The sequence below is a fragment of the Mus musculus genome, chromosome 8 (genome assembly GCF_000001635.26).
Source record: "Mus musculus strain C57BL/6J chromosome 8, GRCm38.p6 C57BL/6J".
Classification (NCBI taxonomy): Eukaryota; Metazoa; Chordata; class Mammalia; order Rodentia; family Muridae; genus Mus; species Mus musculus.
In genome coordinates, this window is record NC_000074.6 from 117622179 (window position 1) to 117639669 (window position 17491).

Here is a 17491-nt window from a genome sequence, read left to right on the forward strand (position 1 = left end):
TTTTTATACAATATATTCTGATCATGGTTCCCCTTCCTCAACTCCTCTGACATTCCCCTATCATCCCCCCCATCAGAATCCACACCCGTTCCATTCATTAGGATACAAGTAGACATCTAAAGGATGATAACAAAACAAAAGCAAACCAGAACAGGATAAAACAAAGAAACTGAAGAAAAATAGCCAAAGGAAAAAGAAAAAAGCACATGATATACATGTAGGCACAGAGATACACATATTTGTATGCACAGGAATTCCCTAAAACCACAGAACTGGAAGATATCTATCTATCTATGCATATATACATATATGTGTGTGTGTATATATATATATATATATATATATATATATATATGTATGTATACACATATATACATATACACACACATATTATATATATGCAAAGGATCCACGTAAGGTTAAAAAATTTTCCCTGTCAAAAGCGTATGAGACAAAGGACCTTCAAGGATGTCACTGATTTCTTCTGTGTTGGCTAACTACTGCTGGACCTGGGGCTAACCCTTAAGAGTGGTTTGTATCCTCAGTGAGACAACTGGAGATAGCTGCTGGGTCCACTTCTATCTGAGCTGGGACTTGATCTGGTGCAGACCCGTGCGGGCCCTGTGCACACTGCCATGGTCTCCATGAGTTCATATGTGGTCCTGTTGTGTTTAGAAGGCCTTGTTTCCTCAGAGCCCACCATCCTAACTGGGTCTTACAAGCTTTCCACTTCTTCTCCCACGGTCTTCCCTGAACCCCGAAGGGAAGGATGGTGAAGACATCCCGTTTAGGACTGGGTGTCCCAAGGTCTCTCACCCTCTGAACATTGTCTAGCTGCAGCTCCTTCTCTGTTGTTGTTATCATTTGCTGAAGGAGGAAGTGGAGTAACAAATACTAAGAGTCCCAATTCGGGCGTTTCTTCCCTACTTTAGACCACTTATGTTCCCAGATGAAAGACACACACAACCTCTATATTTTTAAATAGCCTTAGGCAGCACAATAACTGGGCAGCTGCTTACCCTCCATGTCATTAGAATCTACTTTCTTATTGATAACTCCAAGTTATCACTATTTACTATATATTTCATCTAGGTTGCTCTTAACCCAAGAGAACCCACTTCTCTTGGCCCTTAGCCTATGGCAGCTCTCCTCCTCCCTCCTGTATGTTCTTTTTCTTCCATGGTGACTTATTCCTGCCTTTCCTCCTCTTTGTGGTTCCCCTGTCCCCAAGCCCTTGAAACCTCAACCCCACCAATGGCTCTTCTGCCCAACTATTGGCTGTCGGCATCTTTATTCACCAATCAGAATTAACTTGGGGCTTCGTGCAGACTCCAGGTCTTGGGGGCCTACACTTAGCATCACAATAGACAGTAATAGAGAAAACCTCACCAGGAAGCTTCTTTGAGGATGGCTGAGCAAAACCTGATCTGTAAATATAGCAGAATGTCATTAGGAGCTATTTATGACTACATTCCTCCTGTAGTATCTGGTTTCCCCCGAGATCCCTGGCCTATCTGCTCTCCAGTTTTTGGCTACCCAAGCAGTGTTGGGATCATGGAGTGAACCTTAACTCAAATCAGATATTGGTTGGTTGCACTCATAAGCGTTGTGCCACTATTACACAAGAGCATCTTGCAGGTTGGTCATCATTATAGACAGAAGACTTTGTAGCTGGGCTGGTGTTTACTCTTCTCCTTTGGCAGCACGCAGAGGGCTTCAAGTATCATGAACACTAGTCCATAGGAGTTAAGGCTCTAGGTAGGCACCGGCTCCACTTGTCTGTGTTCAATGGGCTGTATAGGTGTAATTTTCAGCGATAGAGCCGTCACATCAGTTTGTGGAGAACAATTAGTAGCCTTGGCACTAGCCCTCATTGTTCCTATGGGGTATTTTTGGCCAACTTTTCAATTAGATGTGACCCGTTCTTGGCACTCACTGGAAGCATCATTTGGTGATGAGAGATGTCCAGATGGGCCTCCATCTTCCACATCATTTGGCAACTTCATTCAGATTGACTTCATATATATATATGTATATATATATTTCACATATATATTCACATATATTCATGTATATTCATATATATTCATATATTCACATATATATATATTAGGAAACTTCTATTGTAGTTAACTATATAACTATATAACACCCCTTCCATGGCCCTTAGTTTCAGCCCTCCTCATATTCCCTCTGTCACCTCCTTCCCTCCCATCTCCATTTGTCCGTCCTGCTCCTGCCCTCCCTCTGTAACTATATATTCTATTCCCCCTTCTAGGGCGATCCATATCTCCCCACTCCCACCCCCTTTCCCTCTATGTAACCTCTGTGGTTATACATATTATAACTTATCGAAGACTTAATAGCTAACACCACATATAATACATATCCTATTTGTCCGAGTGTAAACCTCACTCAAGATGATTTTTTTCTAGCTCCATCCATTTACCTGCCAATTTCACCATTCATTTTTTTAAATGGCTGAGTAATATTGCATTGTGCAAATGTAATACATTATCCATTCACCCGTTGATGGACATTTAGGCTGTTTTCAATTTCTGTCTATTATGAAGCAGCAATGAACACGATTGTGCAAGTGCTCTTATTGCAATGCCTGGCATGCAGATAATTCATTTTTCCATGACCCTTCATTCTTCTACCAAAACCTCAGAAAGCTTGCCACGAGTCAGGGAATTTTATTACCCCCCCCCCACTCATTTCCCATTGGGAAACCTAAGCCAATTGTGGCCCCCAGTGTGCTGCCATATGATGATCTTGCTATTGGACCTCATTGTGTTTTCTGGTAGGGGAACTGTTGGCCTGTGGTCTTCTTTGGGCTGTAAGAATTAACATGTTGGCAGTTTCTTGATTGTCAGTTCCTGGAACATAGCTGAGAGCTTTCCAATGGGGCAGGAGTGGCAGGACTGGGAGACGCCTTTTACAGCCATTGTGGTAATCCAGGGAGTGAAAATTGCTGCATTTATAGCCAGGCATGGTGGCACATACCTTCAACTCTAGCACTCAGGAGGCAGGGGCTAGCACATGTCTGTGAATTCCAGGCCAGTCTGGTCTATATAGCCAGTTTCAGACCAGCCAGGGCTCTAATGAATGAATGAATGAATGAATCTATCCTGAACTTGACTGAGAGTAACTTGGCTTCCTAGTATGATGGTTTCTCAAGCACTCACAAAACATCAGGGTTAAAGAGGACATAAAAATATAGGAAGCAAGGCAGGAGGCAGAGAGTAACAGACGGTAGGTGGTCAACGACCCAGTCAGCCAAGGGTACCACCACCCTCTAATGTAAGATAGCCTCAGGATGAGGAAATTCTATCTGAAGGGGATAGATAATAGAATAGTTTCCATCTTGAAAATAATTTTAAATGTTAAGCTAAAAAATACAGTTTTCACTTGACCCTTCAGTGGAGACCCCCTCCAGCCAATTCCATGTTCCTTCTGTGGTAGAAAGACCCGGACAGGAACCTTTTTTGTAAAGTTCCCTCCTATACTGTGGCTGAGTGAGCAAAATGCTTAAGTCCTCATGGGTCTTAAAGCACTCCTCTTCAGAATGAATTATGTACAAGCCAACATATCACAAATAAGACCAAGATGCTTAGAGAGTATATTCCTTATGGTATGATGGCTTACCAATCCCACCCCCCACCCCCGTTAGTCTGGGGCAATGGATCCCCTGGTAACATGCCCATGGGCAGGAGGACCTGAGCTTTGACCCTTGACACGCTCATAAAAGCCAGGCAGCAGCAGTGCTTATCTGTAATGGCATCGCAGAGGTGCAGAGCAGAGGACTCCTGGGGCCTGCGGGCCAGGCTAGCCAGTCAGTAAAATCCAGGTGTGTGAGAGACCCTGTCTTAAACACAAAGTACAATGTGATGGAGGGAGACATCCAGTATTGGCCCCTGGCTTCCACACATACATGTACATACACAGAAATATACAAATGTGCATGCATGTACACACACACACACACACACACACACACACACACACACACACACTCCTCAGTACAGATCACACATATAGAGAGAAAAGAAATCAGTATTGAGTTCGTTCACTTCCCTTTCTCCTAGGGTGCCTCTGCCTCTGCCTCTGCATTAATTTCACACCCACCCCCCCGACCCCCAGACTTTGGTATTGTTCAGCTTTGGCACCAAGATATTCTTTGTAAGATGTTCAGTAGCATCTGTGCCTTTTGTCCACTAGATGGCGGCAGCTCCCACCTCACACAATGGTTACTAACTCTCCTGGCACTGTCACACCTCCCTCCGGTGGCCATATCCTTCTTTGAGAACCACTGCTCTCAAATGAGATTCTAAGCACCTTCCTATTCCATTCTGCCATTAAGTAGATTGGCCATGAGCTCAGTATTCCTCCAATACTTAGATGGGACCCATTTACCCCTCCGGCTCTCAGGCCCGTCTCCCTTATGTCTGAATTATTCGCTTGGGCTCCATTCCCAGATGCGGAATGAGTGGGGCTGGATAACTGAGCAGGGTTGGTAGAACCGCAAACCTAAACCTTGAAGACAAGGAAGCTAGAAGAGGCTTTGCCAAGTCAGACTCCCTGCCTCTCAGCTCCCCCCGCCCCCGCCCCCCCCGCCCCGTCAGCGCTTGGGCTTCTTTCTCTGTGGCCTGGGGGGGGGGCGGGGGGAGGAGAAGCTTGCAGCCCCCCCTCTGTGCCCATAAAGTCCATCTGCAGGCAGTTCACAGGAAAACCAGTCAGCACTTGCGGCTGCGGAAGGCAGTCCGAGAACACTTAGGGAAGCTGTCGCAAATGCCCCCCAAAACCGTGATCAATACATTATTAGGAATCACTGATAGCAGAAGAAGTGAATGTATTTCAAAGAGAACTGCGCTCAGCTATGCTTGGCTGCCTTGTTGAGGGATGCCCTGGTATGTTGGGGGACCCATGTTGGGGGACCCCACTGTTGAACGAGGGAGGCTGGGAGTGGGAGGAGGTTTTGAATGGATAACGTCCCCTCCTGCGGATCTGCTCTTTAAGAGGAAGCCTCTGAATGTGTGCAAGTGTCATTTTGGCGGCTGGCTCCTGAGCCTGTATTTACTCGTACATCTGTCACCTGGTTCTGTACCATCTCCAGCTGCCAGTTGGCATTTCCATCCATGCCGGGATGAAGCCTCTCTCAGAGGCTGTGCAGGCCACACGTGCAATATGTTAGGCTTCCCCCTTGATGTCTAGGGGGTCCAGCCCTGCTGGATGTCACTGTGACCTCCGGATGCGAGAGCCATCAAGACTTTCCCAAACAAGGGATTGATCCCCAGAGAGCCCTGATGGAGTTTTTTCATGAAGTGTTTGTTGAAATAAAGCTTAAAGCTGTGGAAGTCTATCAATAAAGAATTCAAATCTCTTCCGAGGTGGCCATTTACACTACACAGATACTCTAAGAACCCTTGGTTCTTTACTGTGTTTGCTGAATGTATGTTTTTAAGGAGTGTTTTAGCATTATGATATTACGTGTTATATTTAATTTGGGGAGCAGGATAAGAAAGGAGTGAGGTTTAAAAAAAAAATCCCCACAACAGCCTGCTTATAGCTTGTTGTCTCCTCTGCCCTGTCTCTCTTTTTTTTTCCTGCACGTGATATTTGTGAAGTTGGATTCACATGTGTGTGCCCTTTCCCCCTCTGCAGACAGCTTGAAAAAGTCCTTCTCTGGCGTGTGATTTTTCAAAGTCCTGAATGCTTTGTCTTGTCAGCTTCAGGTTCCTGAGTCACTCGGCCCCTCTTCCACCCCTGGGCGCTGCAGTTAGTGGCAGGCTTTTTTTTTTGTTTTTTTTTTTTGTTTTTGTTTTTTTTGTTTTTATTTGTTGACTTTGTAAATATTAGAGGCCTTTTTTTTTTGATTAAAAATATTCCCTATGGACTAGATATCTGACAGTGGAATAACTAGAACAAGAACAAAAAGATGCTACAATTAAAAAAAGGGACAGTGGTTCTCAACCTGTGGGTTGCAACCCCTTTTGGGAGGGTCAAAGGACCCTTTCACAGGGGTCAAATATCAGATATCCTACATATTGGTTATTTACATCATGATTCATAACAGTAGCAAAATTATAGTTATGGAGTAGCAAGGAAATAACTTTACAGTTGGGGGGGTGGGGCTCTCCACAACATGAGGAACTGTATCAAAGCGTGGAGGCATTAGGAAGGCTGAGGACATCTGCTTTAAGGGGAAATGATTTCTGAAAGTCAGGGCTGGGGTTCAGTTCAGCCTTGACATTTAGGGGAAGGGGTCTGTGCCCAGATGACCTGCTTTTGGGGGAACAGAACAGAGTGTGACCATCATCAGGGAACAAGCTGGTGGTCCCTGGCAGGGACATTTAGAAAACTGGCTTCCCTAATTAGCCTGGGTTGGGTTGGAATATGCTTTGCTCTGGGCTGGTAGGAGAAAGGAGCAAGAGGTAGTGAGATCTATGGGAAACCCAGCTTGGTGGCTTTCCAGCCAAAGGCACACATAGCCCAGCAGAAGTGTTCCTTCATTGGAGAAAAGCCATGACACATTGGTGGCTTTGAGATTCATAAAACAATAGAGAAATAAACACACTGAGAGCCACCCGTGAGGTAGGGAAAGGGCGCACATGTCCGTTCACCCAGAGGCCCAGAGGCCCAAGCATTGAGCTGGAAGCTTTTGCAATTGAGAATGAATCTTCTTCTACTGGGGAGGGACCTAAAGACAGATTAAGACCCTCCTGGTGCCTAACCAGGTAGAGTTTGGCCATGTCAGGTCCAAAGAGAGAGGGGCGGCTATGCTTGCCTCCCCAGATCCATCGATAGGACACAGATACCAACCAAACAAAGCCCCAAGCTGTAATGGAAAAAAAAAACCAAAAACCAAAAACCAAAAAACCTAGCCCACACAGAGGAAGAAAGGTCTACCATGCAGCTATAGAGAGGATGGCGGGCAGTGGAGCTGGAAGATGGAAGTCAGAGGCACCTTGGGAGCTAGCTCGTGGAGCCCTGGAAAAGGATCTGGAACTGGAAACAAAAAAAAAAAAACAAACAAACAAACAAAAAAAAACCAGACTCTGACCTCTTATGTAATGAAAATCTCTGAGTTCAAGGCCAGCCTGGTCTACAGAGCTAGCTTCAGGACAGTCGGGGATACACAGAGAAATACTGACTTGAAATACAAAATGAAACAAAAGAAAATGTCAATTTAAAGAAAGGTGCCGCCGGGCAGTGGTGGCACACACCTTTAATCCCAGCACTTGGGAGGCAGAGGCAGGTGGATTTCTGAGTTCGAGGCTAACCTGGTTACAGAGTGAGTTCCAGGACAGCCAGGGCTACACAGAGAAATCCTGTCTCAAAAAACAAATGAGAGAGAGAGAGAGAGAGAGAGAGAGAGAGAGAGAGAGAGAGAGAGAGAGAGAGAGAAGAAGGAGAAGGAGGAGGAGGAGGAGGAGGAGGAGGAGGAGGAGGAGGAGAAGGAGAAGGAGAAGGAGAAGGAGAAGGAGAAGAGAAGAGAAGAGAAGAGAAAAAGGTGCCTATGTTTAAGGCAGAGTGCTGAAGTACTTCAGAATCTAGAATACAATACCATTAGAGAGGGAGATTGTTGAAGTGACAGGCTGGGCCACTCTTCAGGCAGAGGGACAGTCTCTATAGGCTCGTTCATTTGATTCAGTGCAATGAATAGAAAATGGCTGATACACCCAAACACGCTTGAGTGTGTATAAGGTAAAGTCTAGTATTGGACTTGTCCTCATTAGCCCTGGAGACTGGAGGACAGGGACATGCCAGCAGCAGTCACAGGGAAATGCTGTTTTCACGGGGATTGTTGAAATCACAGGACTCGAGCATGTCACAGCGGGGAGGAAGTCACCACCAGAAACTTAACCATGAGGGTAAACAGAGGAACAGATCAGGACAGGAGTTTGAGTGTGTAGCAAGCACTTCCACCTAACTGGGCAACTGGGCTGGACTCTGATGGGGGAAAGAATCCGACAGTCTAGGGTTTTCAAAAAAGCCTAAGAACAAATTACAAAAGGCTGGAAGTGGATGGGAGAGTATTGGGGAAAGCAGTAATGCAGACGTAAAACTAAAGATGGCTAGGTGGGGTGGGGCACACCCGGAGTCCCTGCTATTCAGTAGGTCGAAGCAGGATTGCCCAAGCCTGTAAGTTTGAGCTCAGCCTGGACCACACGTTGAGATTCTAAGAAATACAAAATACTATAAGGTGTCAACAATATAGAAACGATATAACGATATAGAAGGCTTAGTTTCCAAAGGACGTGGCAGTGAAAAGCTTGGGAAGTAAAAGCTAATTCAGATTCGGATTCAGGTCACAGACACGACTTTGAGCCTGCTGAGGTGCTCAGTGGTAAAGATGTTGTGTTTGAAGCATGAAGAACCTGAGTTTAATCCCCAGGACCCGCAGGGTGGACGTAGGGAGCGGACTCTGCTAAACTCTTCTCTGACCTCCACGCCTGCACCGCGGCTCAGCTCCTGACCCTAAGTCAATAAAGGTAAAACGGCAAGGATATGTTTTCATAGTCCGGGTGAGCCAGTCCACACACAAAAAAGCCCACAGTACCCTGACTTCAGAAGTGAGCCTTTGCATTCTGCAAATGGATACCAATGGATACAAATGGATACAAATCTCTTTACTTCTTTGTCTTGGGAACTTTATGAACTTGATTGTGGGTCAGAAGGCAACCCTTCCTGCACCTTTAAACATGGCGACCTCCCTGAGTCATTATTTGCCTTTGATACCATAAGTTGGACAGATGTTGAGAATGCGTGGTATTCGAGACTAAGAGCCCCAGGGGCTGGAGAGCTGGCTCAACAGTTAAGAGCACTGGCTACTCTTGCAGAGGACCTGGGTTTGCTCTCCAGCACTCATGGGACAGCCCATAACTGCCTGACACTCCAGTTCCAGGGGAATCCATGACTCTTATGACTTCCACGGGCCTCAGACATGCACATACAAAATACTTACATACATACAATAAAAATAAACCCCGAAAGAAAAAATATTCTAAATAAGTAGCCAAAATTACTTGAAAAGACTAGTAAAATGCATGTCACACTTATACAGGCAAACCTTACTTTCCACATACTTTGCACATGTTGAGAATTTTGAAAACGGAGGCTTGGGACAACCCTGTATGGAGCCCTTCATGCAGGCTTTCCTTAGCAGCACCTGATAGCTTCGAGTGGTCCTGCGCCATCGGAATCTATTTTGAATTTTCAGCATATGGTAGATTATTATAGCCACTGTGGAGATCTGTGACCTCTGATCTTGCTGTGTGACTGGTTGGGGTTACTGTAGGCCACACTCTTGTGAGACACTGAGTTGGTAAATGTGTATGTTCTGAGCGCTCGCTCTGTGGATTGGCCAGTATCCTTCACGATTCCTCCTCTAGCTTCCTTATCCCGAGACACAGTTAAGAGCACCAGTTAATAAAATACCCCAGGGACAGGAAGAGTCACCTGTCTGTCACTTTAGATCAAAGCTAGAATAGGTTCAGCCCAGGAAGGGATATCAAGAACAGAGACAGGGCAGAAGCCAGGCCTTGTAATCAGTCAAGCCATGAACGCCAGAGAAGGGCTCTTGGGGGCCAGGGGGATGGTGTGGGTGGGCAGGAAAGCTACTCTTATAAGCACAGACAGAGATACCTTATTTCAGTATGGAGAAAGCGCCAGTGGTCTGGTTAGAGGATCAAGGCAGCCACAGCACTCACAAAGTCCCGACTCACCGCAGTTCGAGAAAGCTACGATGGGAAAAATGACAGTCAGCAGGGAGGCTCCCAGTCTTTAAGGAAAGAATCCGGTCCAGAGCATCACAGCAGGAGATGAAGCAGAGGGTGCTGATGCAGGAGAGTTAGCCGAGTCACTGGCTGTGTGACCAAGGATGAAGGATGCTGGGCAGTACAGTCTCAGAGCGGATGAAATAATCTCCACGCGATAGTGGATTCTGCCACTATAGAGAGACGTCAATGCTAAGCTTCGAAAGCCTTGGGTTGGGGCTAATGTAGCTGGTGGCTATATGTGAAGAGCTAGTTTACCGTTCTCCTGCCCCCCCCCTCCCAGGATTATCTTAAATCCACTTTGCACTCCGAAGCCTGGGTGACAGTACATCCATTTATTACGACATGATTTACTGAAACATTTGAGCCCCGCCATTGAGACCTCAAAAGAAAAGTTCTCATCCCGGGTATCGCTGTGCATTGATGGTGCGCTGGTCACCCAGGGGCCTGGTGGAGATGGATGGTAAGATCCATGTTTTCGTGCCTGCAGATGTCCCATGCTTTCTGCTGCCCACATATCAAGGGGGCAGTTTTGACTTCTGAGGCCTGTTATTTAGGAAATGCATTTCCTAGAGCTGCGGTTGCCATAGTTATTCTTTTGGTGGAGGTCTTTCTGGAGAGGATTTGCTCTTCTAGAAGCCATTTAGGACATCAGTGATTCTTGAGAGGAAAGAAAAAAAGCAGCCTGTAATAAATTGATGCTCATTCGTGTGGAAGTAGCTATATAGATGGGCTATGGTGGGAAGCCAAGCCAGAAGACCTGACTCAGCAAAACACTACAGCAGTGGTTCTCAACCTTCCTGATGCTATGACCCTCGTGGTGTGGTGATCTCCCCCCCCCCCCCACCATAGAATTATTTTCGTTGCTGCTTCATACAGTAATTTTGCTACTGTCATGAATTGTAATGTAAACATCCCTGTCTTTCGATGGTCTTAGGCAACCTCTGTGAAAGGGTTGTTTGACATCCCCCCCAAAAAAAAGGGGTCACAACTCACAGGTTAAGAAACACTGTGCTACAGTCAAATAGTAACACTGCTATGGAGGAGTTGTGTATGGATGAACCAAGAGAGAGCATCTCTGGAGAAGATGCTGCCGAGGTGAGACTGCAGCAAGCATAGGATTGTAGTTCCTGAAGCAGCGGCTGGGGTCCATGAGAGAGACTTCAGCTTTATGGAAGTTGTACAATGTATCAGAAGAACCTGCTCCTCCCCCACCCCGCCCTTGTAGCTACCCACAGAATGTTAACATGAGACAACGGAAAGTATGCAGGGGTCTATGTGCATGTGAGACCAGGTGCTAGAAACAGTGTTGGATCCCCTGGAGTGGAGTTACGGGTGGCTCTGAGTTGCCGGATGTGGGTGTTTGGAACCTAACTCTGGTCCCTGTGGGATCAGCAAGAACTCTGTTTTTTTTTTTTTTTTTTTTTTTTTTGGTTTTTCAAGACAGGGTTTCTCTGTGTAGCCCTGGCTGTCCTGGAACTCACTCTGTAGACCAGGCTGGCCTCGACCTCAGAAATCCACCTGCCTCTGCCTCCCAAGTGCTGGGATTAAAGGTGTGCGCCACCACTCCCAGCCAGCAAGAACTCTTAATGCCTGGGCCATTTCTCCAGCTCCTGCCTTGGTTTTTGGGACAGCTTCTCTCACTGGCATAGAGCTTATTAATTAGGGTAAGCTGGCTGGCCAGTGAGCCCTGGGGATCCACCTGTCTTTGACTCCCTTGACGATATTAAGTTTGTATCACTTGGGTCAAGGTTTCAGGGGATCATCTTCATGCGTACAGCCCAAGCTCTTATGGACCGAGCATTTCCCCAGCCTTACTCTGCCTTTTAAGTCCCTTAATGAATGATACTAAGTTGTCTGCTCTCAGCACCTCTGTCCTCACCTGGTGCCACCCTCTTCCTCGTGAACACGTGCCTGCATAGACACCCATGAGCCAGTTGATCTGACCTAGTGATGCGCAGATTCAACTCAGAAAGACACACAGTGCTCTTGTGTTTCAGGGTTTTATATCAAAGCCACATTTGGAAGACCAAGGACTGTGGCAGCTGCTAGCTTTTGTGTAGGCGATGATGGATGATGGTAAAGCAGAGGCCAGAGGTCAACAGGAGAGACTCCAACCTTGGAAGGAAGTTCTACTATGTTGCAAAAGTCACCTTTGCTTAAATTAGGCCCTGCCCTCCAGGAGCTGACCCAGTTGCAAAACCTCTGCCCTCGGTTCTTCCAGGCACTCATGGGAGACTCTAGGTGTGTCTCCCATACGGGCTTGGAAGAGGTCACTCACAAGGTTGTTCTCTCCCCCCCCCCCCCCCCCCCCAGGAGAGTGAAGAGGAACTCTATTCCTCCTGTCGCCAACTGCGGAGGCGGCAAGAAGAGCTCAACAACCAGCTCTTCCTTTACGACACGCACCAGAACCTGCGCGGAGCCAACCGTGATGCCCTGGTGAAGGAGTTCAATGTTAACGAGAATCAGCTGCAGCTGTACCAGGAGAAGTGCAACCGGAGGTAGGTGTACCCATAACCCCTCCAACCCCTCCACGTCCCCTCCAATCCCCTAAAGTCTTGGAGCTTCTAGGAGCGACCTAGAGGCTTCCTAACACCTTAAGCAAATGAACTAACCTTCAAAGAACACTGCCTAAGCTCCGCCCACCAGGTGTGTTCTCATTGGATCCTTAAAGAGCCGCCATTGCCAAGGACCAAGGGGGAAGTGGACATTCCCCAAGGCTCAGGGGGTATGCTAGGAGCCCAGAGCCTCCTCCACTCAGCCACAGGTGACCTGCGAGGTAGGGTGGGAGTTACCCACTGATGGGACTCAATCTCCTGTATTTCAGGCTGAGAGAGAAGAGAGTAAGCAACAGCAGGTTCTACTCCTAGAAGCCGTGTGTGCGTGCGCGCATGCGCACGGTGTTCACGAGCGCATCTGGGTACGGGAGAGCCTTATAAACAGCCCCCAGGAAGAGATTCATCTGTGACATTCATCGTCCTCTCTCCGAGCCACTCACCATAGAGATGACAGTTCTGAAGACGCCCCCGTGGGCAGGAGGCGTTGAGACCTTCCTGCTATTTTTCCACCTTGGACAACTTTCTTAACTTATACTACCCCTGATAGAGGATCCCCCCAACTGTGTGCCTTTTGAACTTCCCTGTTCTCAGCCTCATTGAATAAAGACAACAGTTTCATGCCGTTAAGCGTTCTGTACCTGATCTGTACAGTAAACAGGAGTTCCTCTGTGGTGAGCAAGCTTCTACCTGTGTGACCCAGGTAACTGACTTCCCCGGAAGGTGAGCTGAGACACGGGGAACTAATTCATTAGATTCCAAAAAAAAAGATTTCAGCTAAGAGGCAAATGATTCTATAGTTCAGGCCACCACTGTATTCTACACAACCCCAAAGGCTGGTCAGGAGCTGACCTCAATGTGTGTTAGCTACCACTGGCAAAGCAGTTGTCTAGACAAAGCTACATGGAATCTGCAGAAATGGGAGATAGAGTCTGCCCTTAAGACATTTTTTCTTTGACTCATGGCTAGTGATATTGGAGTGCTGGGGTGCTAGCTTATTGCATGTCCTTGTTGTATCTGCCCCGACTCATCACATCCAGGGTCCTCTTGAGTCTGGTAGGAGGCTGCTGCCAAGATCCTCTGGGGCCACAGCCAATAGCATCATTGCTGGTCAAAGAGGCAGCTGAAAGGTAGGTTTACAGGCAAATTTCCCTGGGTTATCGAACATTCGGGTGCATCAAGTTAAGCTCTGATGGAATTGATGTTAGAGTGTTTCAGAAATCCTGTGGCTACTCCAGACCCTTGTGCTACCACTGAGCTAAGTCTCCAGCTTTATAAAACTCTTAAAGGAGAAGACAGACAAATAGTAAACTCAGGGCTTCTTAGTGAATGGAGAATTGCCTTGGGAAAGCAGGTGTAGCTATGAACAGCTGAGATCTGACTGTGGGTGGGGGAGGAGCCAACAGTGAGCTGCTTTGTAACAGAGTGGAACCTGGGGTCAGGAACCCTCTGGGGTCTCTCCCCTCTGGGTGAGATCCAAAATGGTGGCCTTAATGTATGTGTTGCTGGAGAAAAGATTAAAAACTAGCTCTCTCTCTCCTGTCCCGCCATTTTCCAAGTCCCCTGAGCACAGCTCCATCATAGACCAACCTCCAAGATAGCGTCTTCTGTCCTTGGAAGAAAGCATTTGTTACTGGGTCCAGGGGCTACATCCACCATGAACCCAGAGGAGGATTGCTAGCTTGTAACTCCTCTGATTCCCAACTTGGTATTTCCTCTGGTAATTGACAAGGAAGGAAAGGAATCCTGCCAAGTGGGTGACTTGGGTAAAAGGCTGTGTGAAGCCTGCATGGAAGGACATGTCAGGCTCTGTAGCAGCTTCCCACTGGCTGGGACCAGGTAATGTATTGTGTCGTCACCTGTGCACGGCAGAACTTGGACTGCTGCCATCCTCCCACCCATCATCCCTCCACCTTGCTCTGTTTTAAAGTCCAATTGCTAAGGCTGGCGTCTTCATTGCTTAAAATGGGTATCTTCGCTACTGTATCAAAGAAAGTGAGAGATGGCGGGTAGGAGGCAGCAGGAAGCATCTCTTTTACAGTGAGGTGTACCCTGCAGGACAGCTGTACCAGTGAGCTGGGAAGAACGGTCTCTTCCTGCTCCATCACTAGGGGGCACTGGTGAGGTTCTTTTGTCCTGAGCTTGATAGGGTCATGCACTGATTTGTTTCTTGGTGGTTGACGTCAAGGTCCGAGTCAGTTCCTTTACAGAAGGATCCCTTGAGCCTGTCCTGATGCCATGTGTCCTTGTCTAGACACCGTGAATGATAGTAGCAGCACTGGTGACAACAACCATGGATGGTGTCCTGGTGAGAGGACAGAATTAGCCAGAGCCAGGTTGACCCCATGGCAGGCTCCAAACTGGCAGTTGGGGGAGATTAGGCTTTCTTTTCTGTTTCCCGTAATTGAAAAAGTCCAAAACAAGTCAATTCCAGGGAAAACTACCCCTCATGGGCAGCCAATCGGGAGCTGTAGATGCTGCCCCACCACTTAGCTTGAGCCAAGTATAGTTAACCAGCAAAAGTCCCGAAAATCCCCCAGAGCCTTAACCAATCACAAGGGCATCCATACCCCTGGAGACAGAGCCAACCAACCAAGGGAAAGAAAGGTAAAAGCCACCCACTCCTACCCTAACAGGCTTTAAATTGACCCTGCAAAAGCCACACCTCTATCTTCCATTCTGATGCATGGTGGACCCTTGCATGCAGGTTCTCTGAAGAATAAACGCTTTTAGCGGTTGCATACTATTTTGCATCTGGGGTATCATTCTTCATGAATCACAGAGACCCTTACAATGTCACACTGGTTTGCCCACCATCCTTTGTGTATTATTTGGGACATTGGTTACATGAGAAAGTACAAAGCCAGGTGGCAAAGGTCACCGGGCACGAGAAACTTCAGTAAACAAAGTTGCACAGTTTGTGTGCTGCAACGTGTAGGTATGTGGTAATTAAACAGGGTGTAGAGGCCTGCATTTCCTAAGGTGACCCTGGGATCCTCTAGCCTAGCATGATGTGTGCATCCAGTCTACTGTAGAAAATGTTTGAGGGCAATTAAAAAAATCCTTTTAAAAGATTTTATTTTTAGGTGTGTGCATATGTGTGTCTGTGGGTTAGTGTGTGCACATGGGTGCAGTACCCACAAAGGACAGCAGAGGGCGTTGGATTCCCTGGAGCTGGAGTTAGAGGTGGTTGTAAACCATACAACGTGGATACAAGAGTCCAAACCCAGGTCCTCTGTAAGACCAGCTAGTCTTGACTTCCCCGGTCTCTCCAGCTCCACCCCAACACATTCTGCTCTTTTTTTTTTTTTTTTTTTTTTTAAACAAAGCTGCATAACAAAACCTAGTCATTTATATGTTTCCAGACCAACTTACAACCTAAATAAAAGTCACCATGGCCAGGGATCTTAAAGCCACTGACCAGGTATTGCCTACAGACTCTTATCTTCCTGTTGTGCCCTTCCTTTTCTGAGACTCACCTAAGCAGCCGATGCATTGTCACCTTCGAAAAGCTCGGATAACAGAACAAAAGCCCTTCCACACCCAGACCCCAAAATGGTGGCTCCTGGCCTTTGCTTTTGTGAATGGGCTGAACATCTGGTGGATTTTTTACTTTTTATTTTTATTTATTTTATTATGGTTTTCCGAGACAGGGTCCCCCTGTGTAGCTTTGGCTGTCCTGGAACTCATTTTGTAGACCAGGCTGGCCTCAAACTCAGAAATCCGCCTGCCTCTGCCTCCCAAATGCTGGGATTAAAGGTGTGCGCCACCATACCTGGTGGATTTTTTTACTTTTAACACTGAGAATTTTAAAACAAAGTTACACAGATGTTCTAACATGTGCCCATGAAGAAGAGCCCTGCTATGCTGCTATCCTGAAGTGTCTCAGCTGTCTCCTGACCTGTGTGAGCAGGGCTCACTGGCACCCCTCCCCACAAGAAATGTAAAAGGGAGACCATGGCGACTGTGCCTTGGCTCCTTCCTAGGACGGCAGTGCTGACCCGAAGCCAGGGGCTATGAGTCACTCAGAGGAGGCACCATTGTCTCATGCTTCCGAAGTATCTTTTTACTGTGTTTAATGATTCATGTGTTACCACTTGTATCTTGTGTTTTTTTATTGATCAAGCGCAATTAAAAGAATTTAAAGCCTTAGAGCCTCCCGATCAGTAGATAGATAATATGTAAATTTTGTTTAATAGATACAGTTAAGTGGCGTGGAAAGCCCAGAGTAATTAGACCTCAGATGTGGTAGGGGGTGGGGGAGGCATGAGATGAAAATAAAAATTCCAGGAGCACCAGGGACGACAGGAAAACTTCCCACTTGAAGTTGCCTCCTTTGTGTTGGTTTTGAAGGGAGGGTGTTGTCTGTCAATCAGAGCCTCCTGAGGACGTCTGAAAAGGAATGTTGCTCTAATGTGAAGAAGTGTCTACACTGTACCAATTTTGCAGCTGTGTAAGAGGAAAAATTTAGATGTTGATTTAGGAATGTTCACAGGGCACACACAGATAGTAAGGACCATGTCAGAGGTAGTTGAGAGAGGGCATTTTAAGACTGCTGACCGACTTGTGTGTCTGTGGGTTATATTGTATTACATACTAAGTTGCCATTAAGTTAGAATGGCTACAAGGAGCCCCGATCTTTTCCATTGTAACAGAGGTGCATATTACCCTGTACATGGCTAATACCGAATTTGGAGGTTACCAAAGCTATGTTCTAACCATACAAGTGAGTATTCCAGAACCAGAAAGCTGTAGTTGGAGTTTAGAAGTCACCCAGTGATGTAACTTGGGTCTTATTTAAATATTTAAAAGGGATTTTAATTTGTTTTGTTTGTGTGTGTGTGTGTGTTTGGTTTTTTTTTTTTTTTTTTTTTTTTTTTGGTTTTGTTTTTGAGATAGGGCTTCTCTGTATAGTTTTGGCTGACCTGAAACTCACTCTGTAGACCAGGCTGGCCTCGAACTCAGAAATCCACCTGCCTCTGCCTACCGAGTGCTGGGATTAAAGGCGTGTGCCACCACTGCCCGACTTAATTTAGTTTTTGTTTTTGTTTTTTGGGTTTTTTTGTTTTTTCGAGACAGGGTTTCTCTGTGTAGCTTTGGCTGTCCTGGAACTTACTTTGTAGACCAGGCTGACCTCGAACTCAGAAATTCGCCTGC

The 17491-nt window shown here is 46.7% G+C and overlaps 1 protein-coding gene across 1 annotated transcript in view; it reads left to right on the top strand.

The window, feature by feature from the left end:
- Plcg2 (phospholipase C, gamma 2) overlaps positions 1-12964 on the top strand; it is a 136868-nt gene extending 123904 nt beyond the window's left edge. The window contains exons 32-33 of the mRNA NM_172285.2: positions 12096-12280; positions 12607-12964. Coding sequence (NP_758489.1) covers positions 12096-12280; positions 12607-12649 — 228 coding nt within the window. The 3' untranslated portion in view covers positions 12650-12964. The remainder of the gene's footprint in view (positions 1-12095; positions 12281-12606) is intronic.
- Positions 12965-17491: the final 4527 nt, after the last annotated feature.